This window comes from Plecotus auritus, assembly GCF_963455305.1.
Source record: "Plecotus auritus genome assembly, chromosome: 7".
In the NCBI taxonomy this organism is placed as follows: domain Eukaryota; kingdom Metazoa; phylum Chordata; class Mammalia; order Chiroptera; family Vespertilionidae; genus Plecotus; species Plecotus auritus.
Genome location: NC_137774.1, coordinates 118,839,463 through 118,860,242, shown reverse-complemented (window position 1 = coordinate 118,860,242; position 20,780 = coordinate 118,839,463). Strand labels below are relative to the sequence as shown.

Here is a 20,780-nt window from a genome sequence, read left to right as displayed (position 1 = left end):
TACATGATCAATTTCCTATCTCCTCTCCCTAAAATGGGTCCTGGTTGAATTGAAGGATAAAAAAAACAAGTGTAGAATTTTTTTATTTTAGCGTAATCACAATCACTTCTCCAGAAATATATTACCGTTTTTTTGTTTTGTTTTATTTTGATGTGTAGCTGTATTACTATCAGGGACTTGTTTGTGTTTATTTTATGTTTTTCCCAAGTTGTGTAGTAGTGTGGTTTAACACTGATCTGGATCTGGTAATCATTACGTGATTTGTATAATAATATAGCAGTTCAGTTTTACAATTTTAAGATCAACTGTGTTGCTACTGCTTCTAAAATAAAGGACGATTCTCCATTTTACATTGTTTGAGGATATTAATTTTTACAAGGCGTTATACTCAAAGACAAATTGCTAAGTATACTTACATAATAATAAATTTATTTGTTTGGCACACCAATTTGTAAAGATACCACTGAAAATAATCTAGTGCAGTGGTCGGCAAACTCATTAGTCAACAGAGTGGCAAACCGCGGCTCATAAGCCGCATGTGGCTCGCGAGCTGCAGTTTGCCGACCACTGATCTAGTGAATTGTGAAAATTTTTAAAAAATAAAATGCAAGAGAGAAACCAAGATGGCGGCATAGGTAAACACCTAAACCACTGCCTCGCACAACAATTTCAAAACTACAACTAAAAGACAAAACTGACATCATCGAGAACCACAGGAAGGCTGGCTGAGTAGAAATTCTACAACTAGAAGGAAAGAGAAAAGCACACTGAGACTCAGAGGAGCTGCAGAAGGCAGAGGTACAGAGGCGCACGCGCGCAGAGAGGGCTGGCAACTGAGTACACGGCTGGCTTTCTCAATCGGGAGGTTGACAAAAGCTCCCGACTGCTCTGAACTCCAGTTCCAGGCGAGACACTGGGGACCCAGACTCATTCGGGGAGAAACTGGACTGTCTGGCAGCAGGCGAAACTCGAGGGCGGCTTTCACTCAGAGGTGCCTGCAGCAATTACAGTGGGACACTGAGACACAGGGCCCTCTTAGGGCAGGGCTGACGGGAAACCATTGCTGTCTGCTCCGCCCTGAGACTCCGCCCCATCCAAGCTGAGCACAGAGGCTTTTGCAAGTCTTGTCTCATAAGGGTGTCTCTAGCACAGAAGTTCTCCCAGCGTAGACACAGCTGATCCTCACAGCCAATTGGCCTGGAGGTCAATTCCTCCCAGTGATACCAACAACAATCAAGGCTTAACTACAACAAGACTGTGCACACAGCCCACAAAGGAATGCACCAAGAGTGTCCACCTCAGGTAACTGTGGAGGCTGAGCCACTGGGCCCTAAAGGACACCTAGCACACAAAGCAACTCTATCAACTCAGGGAAGCAGCCAAAATGTGGAGACAAAGAAACAGGTCACAAATGAAAGAAATGGAGGAAAGCAAATGACTGGATATAGAGTTCAAAACCACGGTTTTAAGGTTTTTCAAGAATTTTCTAGAAAAGGCCGATAAATTTAGTGAGACCCTCAAGGATATGAAAAAGGACCAACTAGAAATTAAGCATACACTGACTGAAATAAAAAATAATATGCAGAGATCCAATAGCAGACTAGAGGATCGTAAGAATGAAGTCAAAGATTTGAAATACAAAGAAGCAAAAAACACCCAACCGGAAAAGCAAAAAGAAAAAAGAATCCAAAAATATGAAGATAGTGTAAGGAGCCACTGGGACAACTTCAAGGGTACCAACATCCAAATTATGGGGGTGCCAGAAGAAGAGAGAGAGCAAGATATTGAAAACCTATTTGAAGAAATAATGACCGAAAACTTTCCCCACCTGGTGAAAGAAATAGACTTACGAGTCCAGGAAGCGCAGAGAACCCCAAACAAAAGGAATCCAAAGAGGACCACACCAAGACACATCATAATTAAAATGCCAAGAGCAAAAGACAAAGAGAGAATCTTAAAAGCAGCAAGAGAAAAACAGTTAGTTACCTACAAGGGAGCACCCATATGACCGTCAGCTGATTTCTCAACAGAAACTATGCAGGCAGACGGGAGAGGCAAGAAATATTCAAAGTGATGAATAGCAAGAACCTACAACCAAGATTACTCTACCCAGCAAAGCTATCATTCAGAATTGAAGGGCAGGTAGAGTTTCACAGATAAGAAAAAGCTAAAGGAGTTCTTCACTGCCAAACCAGTATAATATGAAATGCTGAAAGGTATCCTATCCCATCTAATAAAAGAGTAATATGCAAATTAACCATCACTCCGCTATACCCACAAGCCACGCCCACCAGCCAATCAGGAGTGAATATGCAAATAAACCCAACCAAGATGGCTGCAGCCACAGAGAGCAGGAGGGAGGCTTGGGTTTCCCCGGCGATGGAGGAAGCCAAGCTTTCCGCCTGCCCTTGCCGGCCCAGGCCTCCACTCAAGGCTACAAAGTTTCAATGATAGAAGATAAATATAGCCCAACAGAAATGGCTGCCGCCACGGAGCAAGCAGAAGGCTTGGCTCCACTCCAGGCTACAAAGTTTCAATTGTAGAAGATAAATAAACCCCAGATACCAGGGCCGCCGCTTGGGTCGCCAGGGTGCGTGGCCGGCCTGCAAACCACCACAGACCCCTCGCCCAGGCTGCCCCACGCCCCAAGGGAACCCCCAACCTGATCCAGGAAACTCTTCAGGGCAAACCAGCTGGCCCCCACCCGTGCACCAGGCCTCTATCCTATCTAATAAAAGAGTAATATGCAGATTGACCATCACTCCAACACACAAGATGGCTGCCCCCACGTGGTCAAAGATCCTGCCCCCATGTAAACACAAGATGGCCACCACAAAATGGCCAGCAGGGGAGGGCAGTTGGGAGGGACCAGGACTGCAAGGGAGGGCAGTTGGGGGCGTTCAAGTCTGCAGGGGAGAGCAGTTGGGGGGACAAGGCCTGCAGGGGAGGGCAGTTAGGGGTGACCAGGCCTGCAGGCCTGCAGGGGAGGGCAGTTAGGGGAAAACAGGATGGCAGGGGAGCAGGTAGGCATCAATCAGGCTGGCAGGGGAGTGGTTAGGGGGTGATCAGGCTGGCAGGCAGAGCGGTTAGGGGCAATCAGGAAAGCAGGCTGGCGAGCAGTTGGGAGCCAGCAGTCCTGGATTGTGAGAGGGATATCCGACTGCCCGTTTAGGCCCGATCCCACCAGGATCGGGCTTAAACGGGCAGTCGGACATCCCTCGAGGGGTCCCAGATTGGAGAGGGTGCAGGCTGGGCTGAGGGACACCGCCCCCCCTCCCCCCGTGCACGAATTTCGTGCACCGGGCCTCTAGTTCTTTAAGAAGAGGAAGAAGAAGAAATAGGTAAAGATAAAAATTATGAACAACAAATACATATCTATCAACAAGTGAATCTAAAAATCAAGTGAATAAAAAATCTCATGAACAGAATAAACTGGTGAATATAATAGAATCAGGGGCATAGAAAGGGAGTGGACTGACAATTCTCGGGGGCGAAAGGGGTGTGGGGGGTGCGGGAAGAGACTGAACAAAAATCGTACACCTATGGATGAGGAGTGCGGGGGGGGGGTAGGTAAGGGCAGAGGGTGGGGTGGGAACCTGGTGGAAGGGAGATATGAGGGGAAAAAGAGGAACAATTGTAATAATCTGAACAATAAAGATTTATAAAAAAATAAATAAATAAAATGCAATCTAAATCTTAATGAAACAGCTTTCATTATTTTTTATTTAAAGGCAGAATTACCAGCTATGATTATCGTGATGCATAATTAATTGATCAATCATGAATAAAAAAGCTTTAAAAGGGAAAATAGTAAAAACAATCATCCTCAAGTTACCTTTCTGAACATTACTGTTACTAAATTTCAAAAGAATAAATTGAAATATAAGAGACAAATAGATTACTACATACCCACAAATTTAACACTTCCTAAAAAGTACATTACTTACTTTCTCCACTGCTTGATTTGTTCAGGATTTGTATACTCTTTCAGACATTCTGTGATATGGTCACCAATTTTTATTAAACATTGTCTAGTATGTTCTAGTTGTTCTCTTTCTGAAAGGCCTTTCTCAGGCCTATCAAGTTGTTTCAAAGCTGCTTTGACAGGCCTCATTCTTTCTTTACACTTTTAAAGGGGGAAAATAAAAACATAAATAGATGTATTAAACATAAATTCAACAAACATCTTCTTTCAATGATATTTACATGAGTAAATTTAGCACTGTTTGATGCTAAAGTAACCATTAAATATTACCTCACAGCTCTTAAATGCCAGGGATTTCCCCCTCAGATTCTCTTTGGAAAGCAAGGCTTTCATTATCAGTCTTTGTGTGAGTAATAACTTTGAATTTTATTTATCTTTTGTAAAAATGGTACTTTTTACACTGGAGCAAACCATTCTAAGCAGGCTTAAACACAGAATGATGACAAGCATGGTAGCATATAAAACCAATATATTTTAGACCAGTGTTACTCCAAGTGTAGTCTATGAACCCGCACTTGGTTCCAGGGGATAGGCAAAGAAATTTTAGAAACTTTTATATCAATCTGACAGGGCAATTTTTGTCTACTGAACCTAGTAATAAAACATTAGGGCTTGTATTTTGTATATTTTCTTAAGTGTTCTCTCTTTTTTTTTTTATTATACTTCCTAAAATACTAAAAAAGAAGCTATTCCTTCACTAAAGATAAGAAGCAGTATCATATAGTTAATAGGTTCAGAAATTAAATGGTTTAAATTCTATACTTGGAGAAAAGAAGTTCATTCTAAATAGTCCTTAAATGCCTCTCCTTCGAGTTCTTCATTTATTAAAGTTTTTCCAAATTGATTCTAAATTTAAATTATCTTTCAAATATATTGTTTTTACAACCTGAATTACAGTAGCAACAAATTCAAAGACATTTCTAAATTAAAAGCAGCAAAGAATAAAACTGCAATTTAAATGTTATATGGATTATTACTAATAACCAGACAGTCTACTATAGCGGTCACCAACCTTTCAGACTTCAAAGACCACTAGTGGTCTGCGGACCACCAGTTGGTGACTGCTGGTATACTACTTACAATGCTGAATGTCTTCTGATCTAGCTCTTCGGATTCTTCAGATATGGGAACTGGTTCACCACTTGCAGTAATATGAACTAGAGGATCAGACACTGAAGATTTCTTGGATCTTTCCTTGCTATCAGATTTGGATTCGCTCAACTAAAGAAAAAGCAAAAATAAAAACCCAACAGTAACAAAGGTAAAATGATTAACACTTCCAAAAACAATTGTTTATTCACTTTTAATATCCCTATTTTATCTTTCCCCAATTTCATTTGGAGAAAACAAAAATAAATAAATAAATAAGGTTACTCTGTAATGTTACCCTATAGGTAAGGAATTTTAAAAAGGATTCAAACCTATTTTTCTCTTCTACGAGATACCCACATGAATTGAACTCAGTTATTGAGACTAACATGGGCTGATAGGCAATTTGTTCTCCTAAAATATAAATAAGTTGATTGTGTAACTTTCTAAATTTTACATTATGATTTGCATACCTTTTCTTCCTTTATGTCTTTTTCTTTCTGCATAGCTTCTATAGCTTCTTTTACTTTCTTTTCTCTCTTTTCTTTAAAATCTTTTTCCTTTATATCTTTCTTATCCTCTTTTTCTTCTATCTCCCTTTTAAGTTCTCTTTTATTTTCCTTTTCTTTTGCTTCCCTCTTTTTTTCTGGTTCCTTCTTTATAAAAATATCTGGCTCAGGTTTTTCTTCACTGTCTCTTTCTGTTTTAAGTTTTTTATTTGGATGTTTCAAAGAAGTGACCTCATCCTAGAAAGTGCAAGTATGGCCAATGTATTACTAACCAAATCTTGACAAAGATTAAATTTCTTTTCTTTGCATGACTACGATTGCATGTATGCAGATTCTGAAAAATAATCCAGAATCCTATTAATAATGACACATGCAATATTTACCTTCCTATAAAAACTAATGTAAGCCAGTCCCATTCAAAATTCATAATAAAATTAAAGGAGACAGAACCTCACTCAAATGGCAATGTTTGAAAAGGAAGGACCTCTGCTCTATCTCTCTAGTAATATATGATATTCTATTGGATGGGTGAAATACCGTTCTGTAAATGAGACTGCATAATAAGCTATTTTTTAAAGAAAATTTCAGTACTAAAAAATAAAATTTCAGGTTTTAGTTCAAATTTCAAATGTAAAACATACCAAAACATGCCATGTTCCTTTCTATTTAACGGGTTGCTTTTCTAAAACACATTCTTACCTTATCATCTTCATCGGACTTTTCTGAGAGCAGAGGAGAAGAATCACTCTTTATTTCCTCTTTCACCTTTATAGACTTCATTGATTTATTCTTCTTAGCTCTTGCTTTTCTCCTCTTTGAACCTCCCTAAAAATAATTATTTTTATTCTAACCAATTCCACAGATTCCATTTATTAAAAAAGCTTCTTAAATACTGATTCAAAAAGGTTAAGAAACGAATAGTTTGACTCAATCCTTAGCCTGTTGGTAAAAAGCTATACACCAAGCTTAGAAAGTCAACAAATGTCATATCTATATTATAAAAACCCAGTGGTCCTAATGCCATAACAACCAAAGATTGGCATGGGTGGGTGGGACTGTGCGTGTGGCGAGGTGTGTGCAGGTAGGCAGGGCTGCGTGATTTCGCACTCTGAGCTTCTAGCAACTTAATTAAAATGAGGTAGAGAGAAACAGAAGGAGGGTTTTACCCCATCCTAAGTTATTATCTTCAACTAAATTTAATGCTACCAGAGTAGTATTAGAAATTATTTTTAATGGTACATATGTAATTATGACATTATGGTCACAGGTAAATTTTTAAAGATTTCTACAGTTCCAATCACCTTTTAGTGTCTTCTTCCTACTTTTTTGGAGCCCCTCATAAATAAGCTCAGTGATCTTTAATGCTTCTCCTTAAGCTTTCCAATGTCTCCAAATAACACAGTAATGGAGGCTTGACCTTTCAAAAAGAACTCCATTTTAAACAAGTTGCCCCCACTTCCTCTCTAAATACTAAAGAAAAAAAGTAATCTCACTTCTGAAAGACATGACTCATCAGTGTTAACATGAATGCTGAGATAATTTAAGGCAAAATATTACCATATTCAAGTGACACCACTAAATTATGGGAAAATACACTTGTAAGTTCATATTAACCACAGATGTCTTTCTAGGGCAGCGGTTGTCAGCCGGTGTGCAGCGGCATACTGGTGTGCTGCAAGAGACACACTGGTATCCTACAAGAATTTTTAAAATATGCAATACTGGACTATGTCGTCATGGGCACTTACCTCTTTTTCCTTAGATTGTTAGATATAAGAATGACAACAGCCAGCACAACAACAGCTGTCTGGTGTGAATGAGTAAAAATTATTCCTAATTTTTTGTCAGATCAGCACAAAGTATAATTTTTAGTAGTCCTATATAATAAAAGGCTAATATGCAAATAGACGAAATGGTGGAACAATCGGCACAACCAGAACAACTGAACAACCATTCACTATGACATGCGCTGACCACTAGGGAGTGTGCAAGGAACATGGCAGGTGTCGGCTGTGGCGGGATGGTGGAGCAGGTGAGTGGGGGCGCCAGAACAAGGCGGGGCACTGGTCGCTGTCATCAGGGCGAACCCCGGGTGGTTACTGAAAACTCTTTGCTCCCGTGTGCCACAGTCCTGCCCAGTGCTTGCACCTGCTGCCAGCGCCAGCCCTGCTCGCACCCACTGCCAGTATCAGAGCCGCCACTCACACCCACTGCTAGCCCCAATCGCCCCTCAGGGGTTCTCCACCTCCCCCTGCTCCTGAGGGGAAATCAGAGCCAGCAGCCGCCTCTCACACCTGCTGCCAGTGCCAGCCCCACTTGCACCTGCTACCAGTGCCCAGCACCATCAGTGGGTGCAAGCAGCGGCTGCTGGCCCTGATCACCCCTGAGGGCTTCTCCACCTCCCCCTGATCCTGAGGGGCAATTAGGGCAGCAGCTACCACTCACACCTGCTGATGGTGCCGGCCCCGCTTGCACTTGCTGCTGGCACCGGCCCCAATTGCTCCTTGCCTTCAGAGGTTGCAAGTGGGGCCAGCGCTATCAGCGTGTGGGAGTGGTGGTGGCAGGTGCAGGGCCGCCAGCATACAGGGACTGTGGGCCTCGGTGGAAGGGGCCAGGTGGGGGCATGGAAGATGGGCAGAGACCCACCCCTGTGCCTACCGCAGCCTCACAGCCCTCAGTTCCTTTCAAGGTGCATGAATTCGTGCACTGGGCCCTACTTAGTTTATGTTTGTCATGAGAAGAAAATGGTTGAAAATTGCTGGTCTAAGGCAATCAGTAAGCTAGACTTGTCTTAAAAGTAAACTGCTCTTTAGCATCTGAATTTTAACTTACTGCACCAGAAAGTCTTTGAGCTTCTTTTTTTGCAAGATCTCTACTAAGTAATTTGATGAGGTAGTCTGCCCGAGTCTGCAACTGTTTTGCTTGTGGTTTTTTATCGGGGTCATCTGGAAGAATCTGAAAAGCAATTAATTTTTTCAGTTTGTCTTTAATAAAATGAAAAAATTTAAAGCTAAAAAGTGCTTATTTATTTTTTTAAATATATACAATTCACTAACAAATTATAATTATTTCAATATTTAGGAATAAACTTAGAATGAAAAATACATTTTTTAATATCTATGACACAGTAAAGATCAGTTTACCAGGAAAGAATTTTAAATAAATACACAACGGAGGAAAAAAAATCCCTCTTCAAAATGAGAATACACAGTGTGAGGTTAAAAATTTCTTCCAAATACACAATAGTGTATTTAGCATCCAGTGTTTATTAAACACTAGAGGCCCGGTGCATGAAAATTCATGCACTGGGGGGCTGTGTGTGTCCCTCAGACTGGCCTGCCCCCTCTCACAGTCCGGGAGCTCTCAGCGGATGTCCTACTGCGGAGGTGACCGGCCAATCAGGGGAAGGCACTGCCATCACACCCTCGCTGCTGCTGCCTCTGGCCTCCCTCTGCGGGAGGCAACAGGGCCAATCAGGGGAAAGCAACACCCTCATCACACCTCTGCTGCAACCACTGCTGGCCGCTGCGGCTGCCTGAGCCTCGGCCCTTGCAGCCACCACGGCTTGCCTGAGGCTCAGGCTGGCCCTGGTAGCGGCAGCCGCCATCTGCGGCTTGACTGAGCCTCAGGGAGCCATTGTGGCTTTGTCCAGAAGATGTCTGCCCTAATTAGCATATTACCCTTTTATTAGTATAGAAGATGACCCACAACAGGCACTGTGAGGAAACTTTTACAGTAGGACTCTAGTTTTGCTTCAAAGAAGCAAATGACAAATTTCTAATATCTCAAGATTCCCATTTGTCTGTGAAGAAGTAAAATATAAAAAGGGAACTTAAATGATAAGAATAAGGCAATGCTTTCAGTGGTTTCCATTCTAGGCAAAGAAATGATTTCATTAATGTGGTAATATCAAATCATCAGAAATCCTAAACATGGTTTGACATTACAAAAATTATAAAAGATTTCAGAATCTTTTTTCCCCATGAATAATCTAGTTAAGATTTACTTTTAAGCTAAAGAAAAATGCCTTAACAAAAATATAATTTTAGAGGTAAAGCAAAATCTCAGAGAATATTTAAATTCATGAAATCCCTTCATGAAAACCAGATTCTAAAGAAGCCAAGGTCACACAACTATCTAGAGCCTTTCCTGACACCTATTTGAGTTTATTTCTAACATAATTTAAAACATTTTTTGTATTATTTGAGAGAGGAAGAGAGTGATAGGAACATCAATGATTGAGCCCACAACTCAGGCATGTGCCCTGACCAGGAATCAAACCATGACCTTCGGGCTCATAGATCAATGCTCAATCATTAAGCCACACCAACCAGGTTCTAACATAATTTAAAAACAAAATTAAATTCAACATCAGAATCAAGAAATATTTAAGTACCTTGTGTGTTAGACTGAGGTCAGGATCCATTTTAATCATTTCCCAGCTTCCATATCCATATTCATATATGCCAATTAATAAATTGGAATCATCTTCTTTGCCCCAGTCTATATCAAAATGAGCAGCCTTTGTATGGCATGGGATAGTGTACCTAGCATTAAAGTTAATAACCAATGTCAAGTTTACAATTGCCTTATTAAAAATTAATTTTAAAAATATGTTAAGAACATATCTGAATCATTCAAAATTTAATGTTCAAAAAACATTTCAGTCACACTAGCCAATGACATAAAAAACATTTTAACCTACATTCATATCCAAATTATTGAGTAACAAGAAATATTTTACAATGGAAAAAGTAAGCAACTCACTGCTTTCTTTCTTCTGGATCTGAAGGAATGGATTTGTGTAATGGTATTAATTCTTCTTCATGGGAGATGACTAATTTGGCATTCACTTGTACTCCTGATATTCGGAATGTTGGACCCTTTACTTTTCCAAGTCTACCACCTTAATTTTTTTAAGAAAGAGTAAGAAAAGTATAAAATATGTTACTACAAAGTAAAAAAGCAATGTATGCTATTATTTATTTTAATAAGTATTACTTGTATTTACCTATTAGTATTATTTATGTCTGGGGGGAACGTGCTGGCAAACCTTAAATTTCACTACAAGACTTTTTAGTACATATTAGTGACTGTAAAATAGGAGATGTGGATTCATAAAAAGCATTTCATGTACTTAAGTGTTTTATCTACTGCAGAAGGTACATCAATCTATTGATATGATCAATAATTTCTCAATAAGATTTCCGGTATGATTTTTTTTTCAGTACCTCTGATTACTAAATCTTATCTAAATATTTTTATTTAGTGGATGAATTGTAAAATAAGCATAATGAAGTAACTATGCCCCAAACTAATATTCTTTTAAGACTGATGAACAGGTAACTTAAGATATAATACCTAACTCAATAAAAGCATATTTTAAAAGTTCCATTTACCTCTCTTTAAATCATTCTCATTTTAATATTACCTGTCCGTTCTGTTCCTGAAGAATTATCCTTCAAAGCTTTAATGCAACCATTATGTACCAACTCTCCTAGTCGTCTGAGGTCTGTCTCTGACTTATCAACTAATTCAGCATCTCGAGCTATTGCATCCAATCTGTAATAAAATAATACAATTTTCAGGTAAATATGCAGACTAAATTTCATTTCATCTCAAGTTCTACAAATCACACTATTTCATGCTATACAAATTTTAGTTCATATAATTGGCGTAAGATAAATAAAAACCAGGAAGATTTGATGGGGAAACAATTTGTCTATATATTCAAGTATGATAATAAAGTAAACCAATTCATTACAGAACAAGTGGTATGCTCCAAATTTGAAGATTATGTAATAACTAGAGGCCTGGTGCACGAGATTCATACACTGGGGTGGGGGAGGGGATGTCCCTCAGCCTGGCCTGCGCCCTCTCCCAGTCTGGGACCGCTCACTCCTTACAGCCTGCCTGCAGCAGAGGCAGAAGAGGCTCCCACCACGGCTGCTGGGCTCACCAGCCATGAGCCTGGCTTCTGGCTGAGCGGTGCTCCCGCTGTGAGAGTGCACTGACTACTAGGGGGCAGCTCCTGCATTGAGCATCTGCCCCCTGGTTGTCAGTGCGTGTCATAGCGACCAGTTGTTCTGCTGTTCGGTTGATTTACATATTACACTTTTATTATATAGGATTCTACAAAACCTTTTTATAACTGACCAGATCTTAAATTCAAAAGAAGTGCTTAAGTGTTGTAATAATTATAAATGAAAAAGACGTAAGAGTAAAGTTCTATAATTTGTAATTACTATGTACAGAGTAGATAATATGATTATTAATGTTCAGTTTTTTCATCATATAAAATAATTATGCAAGTCTTTTATTGTATTGTATGCAAGTCATCTCAAAACAAAAAAGAAAATATCTTTATTTTAAGGAGTTGTGTAAAGAAAAAATGTTAACCCTTTAGTCTTTGCCATTCTATATCCAGACAATGGGTTTACCATAACAAAGAACAATGAATATCCAAATCACAGACAATGACTAAAATTAACTAATAACAACAATAACAAAAAAACCTGTCGCGACATTTTAGTACAGTTTGTGTAAGAGGAAGCTGTATTTAGGAAAACAAGGAAATTTCCCTAGTAAGAGAAAATAAAACAGGTCTTTAAGTAAGGTGGCTAGGTAAGCAACTCAGTTTTCCTAAGAATGAATCTGCTAGTTATAAGTTTCTCATTTAAAAAATGATAAAGCCTTTGAAAGTACCTTAAACATTATAGAAATGAAAAGTATTTTATAGAAAAATTCATTGGCAGGTAAAATTTTAGAGATTAGAAAGAATTAAGGATGTCAGTAAAACATTTTTCAAAACTACTTGAATTTTGCTTTCTACAGATTAACTTTGTAAATGTCTGTTAAAAGCAAATTTAACAAGTACCTAAACTAAATATTAGTATAAACAAAAAACCCTGACAAGAACATAAAACATACTATAATTCTATGAGAATAACAGATGTATTTACCTTTCTAGAGGGCCACCAAATTTCTTGTAACTCTTGATAAACCTAGCAGAAAATAATTGTTTGATTTAAATGCAGGCTTCACTACCCATTAAACAATAGATAAATTTATAAATATATAGAAAAAAGGAAATACTTGTTAGAATACAAATTAATTCAAGGTAGTTACTGACAAAAATGAATAAACTATGCTAGAAACCAAAATGTTAAAATATTAAAACATACCAAATAAGACAAGAAATTAACACCCAGGATGATGTTTAGAAACCAATATAAATAAAACAATAGAAGCTAAATTTTATTTTAGAAATTACTTTATTTTTTTTCACAAGACAAAATAAGGTTCAAGGCTACCACAGGAAGTGTCTCCAGAATTATCAATCATATTGCACCTCCTAACATTCCAAGTGTTGATAAAATTTACTGAAAATAGCTTTAATTCAGAATTAGGGTATTATACCAACAATGGAAAATAAAAATTTTACTTAAGAACAAAGCTACCCAAGTGGTTGATGGATGAGGAAAAATATCCAGGAAAAGTTGAAATGCCTCTTCAACTAAAGACAGAAAGTCCAGCAAATCAGGTGGTCATAAAATACCCTTAATAAAATCTAATAACATATTTAATTTTCTGGTAGAAAGAATGAGGAAGAACTTTATCGGTCAGGTCTATGATGTAAAAGAAAAGAGTTACAATGGCTTGAAAGAAACAAACTCTCAAAATACAATAATGAACAACCTTTTTACAAATTTCATAAGCAAAATTATTACATAAACAAAAGTAAAGTTATCCTATTCCCCTTAAACATATTTGTATATACACATAAATATATTTTGAAAGAAAGCTACAATTTATTTTACTACCCAATCTTACCTCAATTCCTACTTGGACATATCAGAAATACCCTTAACATGGTTAGTTTCAAAAAACGAATTACTTCAGAATTTAAAAACTAGAAAAATATGGAACTAAATTATCCCCACATAAAAATAGTAATGTTGGGAGTCAGAAGTGCAGTGAGAATTTTTATTAAATAAGTCTAATATATTGAAATATACATTCATTATTCAAAAAGGCCACTGTTCTGAACCACATTAATAAAACCAATAAATAATATGCAAAGATTAGATGCCAAACATTTTTTTTCTCATAGTTATAATGAACACACAAAAGCAGAACCCACCCAATTACTAAACAATTTTCATATATTTACTTCCTCTAACACTTTCACCTTCATCTTTAAAATGTTGGGATTTCTGTATTTTAGTTTCACCCTCTAATAAAAATAAAATGAAGTAAAATGGTGTCACATCATCTTACCGCCGAATTTCTGCATCACTAAATCCTTTAATATTCTCTCGAGGGATAGTTCGTGGTCTTCCACGTTTCTTTGGCCTTTTCCTTTCTGAGATTGAATCACTATCAGATCCAGAATATCTCCTGCTTCTACTGCGCCTCCCTTCATTTCCATTGAAACTAATCTGGAATTTGAACAAAAATTTACCCAAACTTAGAGCGAAGAAAATTATACAAGACTGACAAAATTTAAAAACTTCAAATGCTTTTCTATAAATCAAAAATATTCCATAAAAATAAATTTTAAAAGCAAACAGAAAAATATAGCATGTTAATGATAGAGTTATCAATAACCTTAATATGTAATGCATTCTTATAAATCTAAAGGAAAACACCCACTGTCCTTTTGTAAAAATGAGAAGTTATTACCAAGCAATTAATCAAATAACGTAAGCATAAAATCATACAAACTCATTGGTAACACTTTTTAAAAATGAGAATTAACAATGAAATGGAATTCTTTTATTAATCCATCAATTTGACCAATACCAACTAAGCAATAATAGCTATTAGTAATGGGATAGAAGAATGACCAGTAATATACTTCTACTGGGTATTTAAACTGGGACAGAAGGCAATTTAGCGATATTGTATTAAAAGCCTTGAAAATTATCATTCTGCTGACACAGCAACATCATTCCCAGGCATATTTCCTGAGATGAGAAATGTGAGGGAACATTGGCGAATAAAGTCATTTACAGCATAGATTTCTTTTTTAAATAGCAAATAATCTAAATGTTCATCAAAGAGACTGGACAAATAACCTATACAATGGGAAGTTTAAGAAAGCCATAAAAAATTGTGTTGTATCCCTGGCTGGGTGGCTCAGTTGGCTGGAGCGCCATCCCGTCCCCCAAAAGGTTATGGTTTCAGTCCCTAGTTGGGGCACATACAGGAGGCAACTGATTGATCTTTCTCTCTCACATCAATGTTTCTCCCTCTCTTTCTCTCTCAAATCAATAAAAACGTATCCTCAAGTGAGGATTACAAAAAAAAAATTTTGTAGAATAACATTCATTATATACTGTCAAAGAAAGCAACTTCCAAATTAATACTCCAATTAAATTTGGCAGATATGTATAAAAATACTGGAATTATGTATACCATAATATATTATTAGTGATTACCTCTGGGTGGACAGATTATGTGTCATTTTTATCTGTTCTCCTAAGTATCCACTTAGTAGTATTCTAATTAGGTTGAACAAATATTTAAAAGAAAAAAAAATGCCAGTTGAACCCACATAAAAATAACTAAATATCCATTAGTTGTTTAACAAATATACCAAAGCATATTTTCTGTAAGTCTTTAGCATTTTTCCAAAGTCTCAGTATATATTCTGAATACCTTTAATATGCTGAAAGCTTATTGAAAGTTAAGAATGGGCATTTAGTTTTTACTGTTCTAACAGCCTTTCATAAGATCTAATATAATGCTATGCTTCCCATCCACTGTAAAAGGAAACCATTATAGGGTTTGAAAAAATAAATACAAACAGGAAACTACAAACATGGTCACTTTCAGGCCAAACACATTATTTGGCTCCATATCTGTGTGGGATGTATGAAGTTGGTAGGTTGCTCCTACCATAACAATAAAAATCATAATCTCTAAAATCTAATTTAAAAAATCATCACTGTTTTTAAACACATAAAAATCACAAGGCAACCTAACAGTCTCAAATATAAGGAAATACAGCAGCTTCTAAGAAGAGATGGGGCTCAAATACTGGCTCACTTGGGAAGAACGTGAATGGTAGACATCAAGTACTATAAAAGCAGGTAAGAGGAAGTTAAAAATTTGCTAAAGGCTGAATGTGGGCTGCCTTGAGAGCATAGAATCCCTGGGAACCAAAGACAAAAGGAGAACCTGCACCCACTCTCAAGCACTTTTCCACAAACCTACACCAGGTGCTCATGAGAGAAATCAGAGAAAACTTGACTTTGTGGTGCAGCCATGAAGAAAGGGAGCAGTCACCTTTCAGAATACAGACAGGAAATCTTGCCAGACCCATCTCAGCTACTGAACTGAGCGCATAGAAGAAGACCTAATATAGTTGTAGGAAAAGAAAACTAAAAACCCTGCCTTAGGAGAAGAGTAGCAGGCCAAGGACTAGGGTGAGGCAAGTCCCTCAGTTGCCTCAAAAGAGGCACCAAAAAACTCAGTCATAAAGACAACTATATTATAATGCAATATCCTAAAAAACAAAAGTTAATGCAAAAAATCTAGTATTAAGGTTTTTTTCCTTTTGCAGCAGGATCCAAAATAGTTTAGCATGACACTGTTACCATCATCTAAAAACCTGACTATTTTGTTCATTTGGGCCACAAAATAATCAACAATTTTTTAAAACTTCAAACCATACAGGGAATGCTCTCTGGCCATGACAGAATTAAACTAGAAATTACTAACGAAGATACTTGGAAAATCTCCCAAATGTTTGGGAATTAATCAACATACTTCTAAAACAGAAACCAATGGGTTAAAGAGGAAGCCACAAGGGAAAAAAAATATTTTGAATTAATGAAAACACACCAGATATCAAAAATTGGAGATTCAGAAAAGCAGTACTTAGGGGAAACTTCTAATATTAGCATTAAAAGCTAATATTAGGAAAGGAAGGTCTTGATGCAATGGTCTAAGCTTACATCCAAAGACAGAAAAAAAGAGCAAATTAAAGCCAAAAAAAAAAAAAAAGGATAAATAATAAAGAGGAGAAATCAATAAAATTTAAAATAGAAAATCAGTATACCAAAAGGTAGTCCTTTGAAAAGATAAATAAAATAAACCTCTACCTAGAATGATCATGAAAATATTTAGCAGTATTAAGAAGAGAGGGGAATATCTTATAGACACTAGAACAGCCGTGGGCAAACTACGGCCCGCGGGCTGGATCTGGCTGTTCTATCCGGTTCTCTTGCTCTCCCCTCCGCTCCTTTACTTTGAATTTATATTAGTTCACACAAACACTCCATCCATGCTTTTGTTCCGGCCCTCCGGTCCAGTTTAAGAACCATTGTGGCCCTCGAGTCAAAAAGTTTGCCCACCTCTGCACTAGAAGGATAACAAAGGATATTATGAATAACTTTATGCCCATAAATTAAACAACTTGGATAAAATGGACCAATCTCTTGAAAGAAACACTACCAAATTCACTTAAGATATTCTGAATAATTCATATTTAGAAAAGAAACTGAAGTTATAGTTTAAAATTCTTCTAATAAAAAAAACTCCAGGCATAGATAGTTTCCCTGAAAAATACTACCAAACATTTAATTAAGAAATATTAACAATTTACACAACTCTACAAAAATAGGAGGGAACACTCTTCAATTCAATTTATGAAGCATTATCAAATCAGATGAAGATATTACATGAAAACTATAGACCAATATCTTTCATTAACAGAAAAAAGATCAATCCAGATGTGAATATTCTTTCATTATAAAAATATCTTTAAAATTAAAAAGTCACCTGCTTAGCACAGTTTCTCATTCTTGGAAGCATATAAATTTCTTCAAGTTCTTTTTGTCTTTCTTCCTCTTCTAATCGTCTTCTTTGATCTTCTGGAATGATTTCTTCCCAATTCTTTGAATTTCGTTCAGGTTCCAACTCAATGTCATCCTCATCCATGTTTGAAAAGTTGGCAACCTAATGAATTCCAGAATATTAACAGAGTAAGCATTAAAAAACAACTCACATTTAAATTTATTTTTCATTTTTTGGGGGGAGGAAGTGGCATAAAAGGATAATGAATATGACTATGGAGTAAACCAAGTATGAATGCTGAATGCTAAATTATCTAAGTTTATTTCTTTATTAGGTCAAAGTAGATCAAACCAAATGACTTCTAAGAATTCTTTTTCAGGAATGATTCTCTTTTGTCCTGCTATTCAATAAAACTATTACAACAGAACTAGAGAAGGTTAAGAGAATAATAAAGTAATTTATATTAGCAACATGCTAAATTGCCTTCTGCAGGAATTACCACACCAGTTCATTAACTACTAACTGCTATAGAACAATCCAATATTCTTATTTTTATTTTCATAAGAATAGTACCTCAAGTGCTACTGACAAGCTAAATTTAGCTACTGAGACACTAAATTTATTTAGGTTCCCCAACCCCTAGTTTTTCATCTCTAAAACAAAAGTGATAGCAATAGTACACTAACTTTTGTGAGGTTTAAATAAGATACTATATTAAAAGAACTGTGCTGTCTGGTATAAGAAAGTACTCATTAAAGCTAATTGCCAATATTAGTACATTAAAATTTATAGATAACTGGATGAAGACAAGAAAACTATGCTTATCCTCTATAAGGAATGGGGCTGAAAACAGTGTTTATTCTCTCATGTCTATTATTTAAAGCCAGCTTTGTCTGAGTTATCAAATCACTGGTATAAAAATAAAAATCAGTCTCATAAATTTATACTCTTGTTAATTTATCGGTGACTTTTTCCAATTTTTCAATTAGTCAAAATAAAAAAGCAAATAGTATACCTTTATATAAAGAAAAAGTTAAACTGTAGCCAGAGTCAGTGCAAGTTTCAGAAACATTCACTTCTTATAATTATTGAAATAATCTTCAAACTTATCTCCCTGCTTAATTCTTTCCTCAATACAGTACATCCTCTACTGTGCAGCAGAGTGATCAATTAATTACGTAAGTTTGTATTCACTGCTGTGTCCCTGTACATGGCACATTACATTGCAGGTACTCAATACTCTAGTGAGTGAACAAATGACAAACTGAACTGATCCTTAAAAACTTCAGTTCATAGACAGTAGCTAGAATACAGAGGAACCTGCTTTTTTATACTAAACTAGAGGCCCGGTGCACAAAATTCATGGGAGGAGATGTCCCTCAGCCTGGCCTGCGCCCTCTCGCAGTCCAGGAGCCTTCAGGGGATGTCCAACTGATGGCTTAGGACATCCTTAGCGCCACCACAGAGGTGGAAGAGGCTCCTGCCACTGCCACTGCCGCGTTTGCCAGCCATGAGCCCAGCTCAGGGCTTCTGGCTGAGCGGCACTCTCCCTGTTGGAGTGCACTGACCACTAGGGGGCAGTTCCTGCATTGAGTGTCTGCCCCCTGGTGGTCAATGCACATCATAGTGGCCAGTCGTTCCACTGTTGGGTCAATTTACATATTAGCCTTTTATTATATAGATTAAGCACAACTTACTTATTACTCTACTAGAGGCCCAGTGCACAAATTCGTGCACCAATGGGGTCCCACGGCCTGGCCTGCAGGATCAGGCCGAAACCGGCTCTCCGACATCCCCCAAGGGGTCCCAGATTGCAAGAGGGCACAGGCCAGGCCGAGGGACCCCACCGGTGCACAATCCGGGCCAGGGAGGGACGCAGGAGGTTGGCCCGCTGGAGAGGGACGGAGGGAAGGCTCCAGGATGTGTCCGGCCCATCTAGCTCAGTCCCAATCGGCCAGACCCCCGCAGCAAGCTAACCTACAGGTCGGAGCGTCTGCCCCCTGGTGGTCAGTGCATGTCATAGAAACTGGTCAACTGTCTGCCCCCTGGTGGTCAGAGCACGTCATAGCAAGCAGTTAAGCGGCTTTAGCATATCATTAGCATACTAGAGGCCCAGTGCATGAAAATTCATGCACTGGAGGGGGGGAGGTCCCTCAACCCGGCCTGCCCCCTCTCACAGTCCGGGAGCCCTCAGGGGCAGGAGGCGACCCAGCAATCAGGGGAAGGCGATGCCCCCATCACACCTCTGCTGCTGCCTCTGCCGGCAGTGCAAGCTTCGGCTGGCCCTGGTTACCTGAGCCTCAGGTGGCCCTGGGTGGCTGGGCACCGCCATATTTGAGGGTATGGCAGGGCACCGCCATATTTGAGGGTATGGCAGTCAATTAGCATATTCCCTCCTTATTGGCTGTGGGCACCACCATCTTTGAGGGTGTGACAGTCAATTAGCATATTCCTTCCTTTGTGATGGCGTGAGGGTCAATTAGCATATTCCCTCTTTATTAGATAGGATTACTCTTTGATTGGTTGAATGGCCAATCAGACGACCAGACACTTAGCATATTAGGCTTTTATTATATAGGATGAGATCGGTTGACTTACATTGCTTTAGGACTCCTGGCAGCATTTTAGCCCTCATCAAACCAAGAGTATTTATAAGTATTAATAGGAGCTTACAGCTTACTTTGACTGATTGATTGCAAGTTTCTTAGTTGTGATAATGCTTAAATTAACCTGATGTCTAAAACTGCTCCAATAAAAATCAGATAAAAGACTTAGCCATGGAAATCTAAAAAAGGGATCACAGTCATTCTTTTACCAAAAAATCTGAGGACATGCTATTGGCTGAGCACTGTTCTAGGTGCTAATTTAAGGAAATAGTATCCCTCCCCACTCTACTAAATTTAACTATTCATAAATTATTTGCTCCCCTTTCAAATTAGCTACTGGTTTGTCAGAATAAGAAAAAAATAATTTTATGCACCTTGGCAAATTTTAAAACAAAAGATATTAAGAAATAAAGTCTGTTTCTCTCAAGTCATATAACTACTAGAGGCCCGGTGCATGAAATTCGTACACGTGGGGGGGGGGTTTCCTTCAGCCCAGCCTGCACCCTCTCCAATCTGGGACCCCTTGAGGGATGTCCGACTGCCCATTTAGACCCAATCGTGGTGGGATCAGGCCTAAACAGGCAGTCGGACATCCCTCTCACAATCCAGGACTGCTGGCTCCCAACTGATTGCCGGCCTGCCTTCCTGACTGCCCCTAACCGCTTCTGCCTGCCAGCCTGATCACCCCCTAACCACTCCCCTGCCAGCCTGATTGATGCCTAACTGCTCCCCTGCCAGCCTGTTTTCCCCTAACTGCCCTCCCCTGCAGGCCTGGTCACCCCTAAC

General features: G+C 38.3%; 1 protein-coding gene across 2 annotated transcripts in view; it reads right to left on the bottom strand.

Annotated features, from left to right (window-relative positions):
• CHD1 (chromodomain helicase DNA binding protein 1) overlaps positions 1-20,780 on the bottom strand; it is an 86,662-nt gene that overhangs the window by 19,162 nt on the left and 46,720 nt on the right. The window contains exons 23-33 of one of the 2 annotated variants that reach the window (XM_080677600.1): positions 17,374-17,550; positions 13,864-14,024; positions 12,546-12,587; positions 11,015-11,145; positions 10,351-10,489; positions 9,980-10,130; positions 8,416-8,538; positions 6,283-6,408; positions 5,548-5,820; positions 5,066-5,206; positions 3,948-4,126 (exon numbers count right to left, since the gene is read on the bottom strand). In XM_080677600.1, coding sequence (XP_080533726.1) covers positions 3,948-4,126; positions 5,066-5,206; positions 5,548-5,820; positions 6,283-6,408; positions 8,416-8,538; positions 9,980-10,130; positions 10,351-10,489; positions 11,015-11,145; positions 12,546-12,587; positions 13,864-14,024; positions 17,374-17,550 — 1,643 coding nt within the window. The remainder of the gene's footprint in view (positions 1-3,947; positions 4,127-5,065; positions 5,207-5,547; positions 5,821-6,282; positions 6,409-8,415; positions 8,539-9,979; positions 10,131-10,350; positions 10,490-11,014; positions 11,146-12,545; positions 12,588-13,863; positions 14,025-17,373; positions 17,551-20,780) is intronic. The other variant, XM_080677599.1, reaches the window with a different exon arrangement.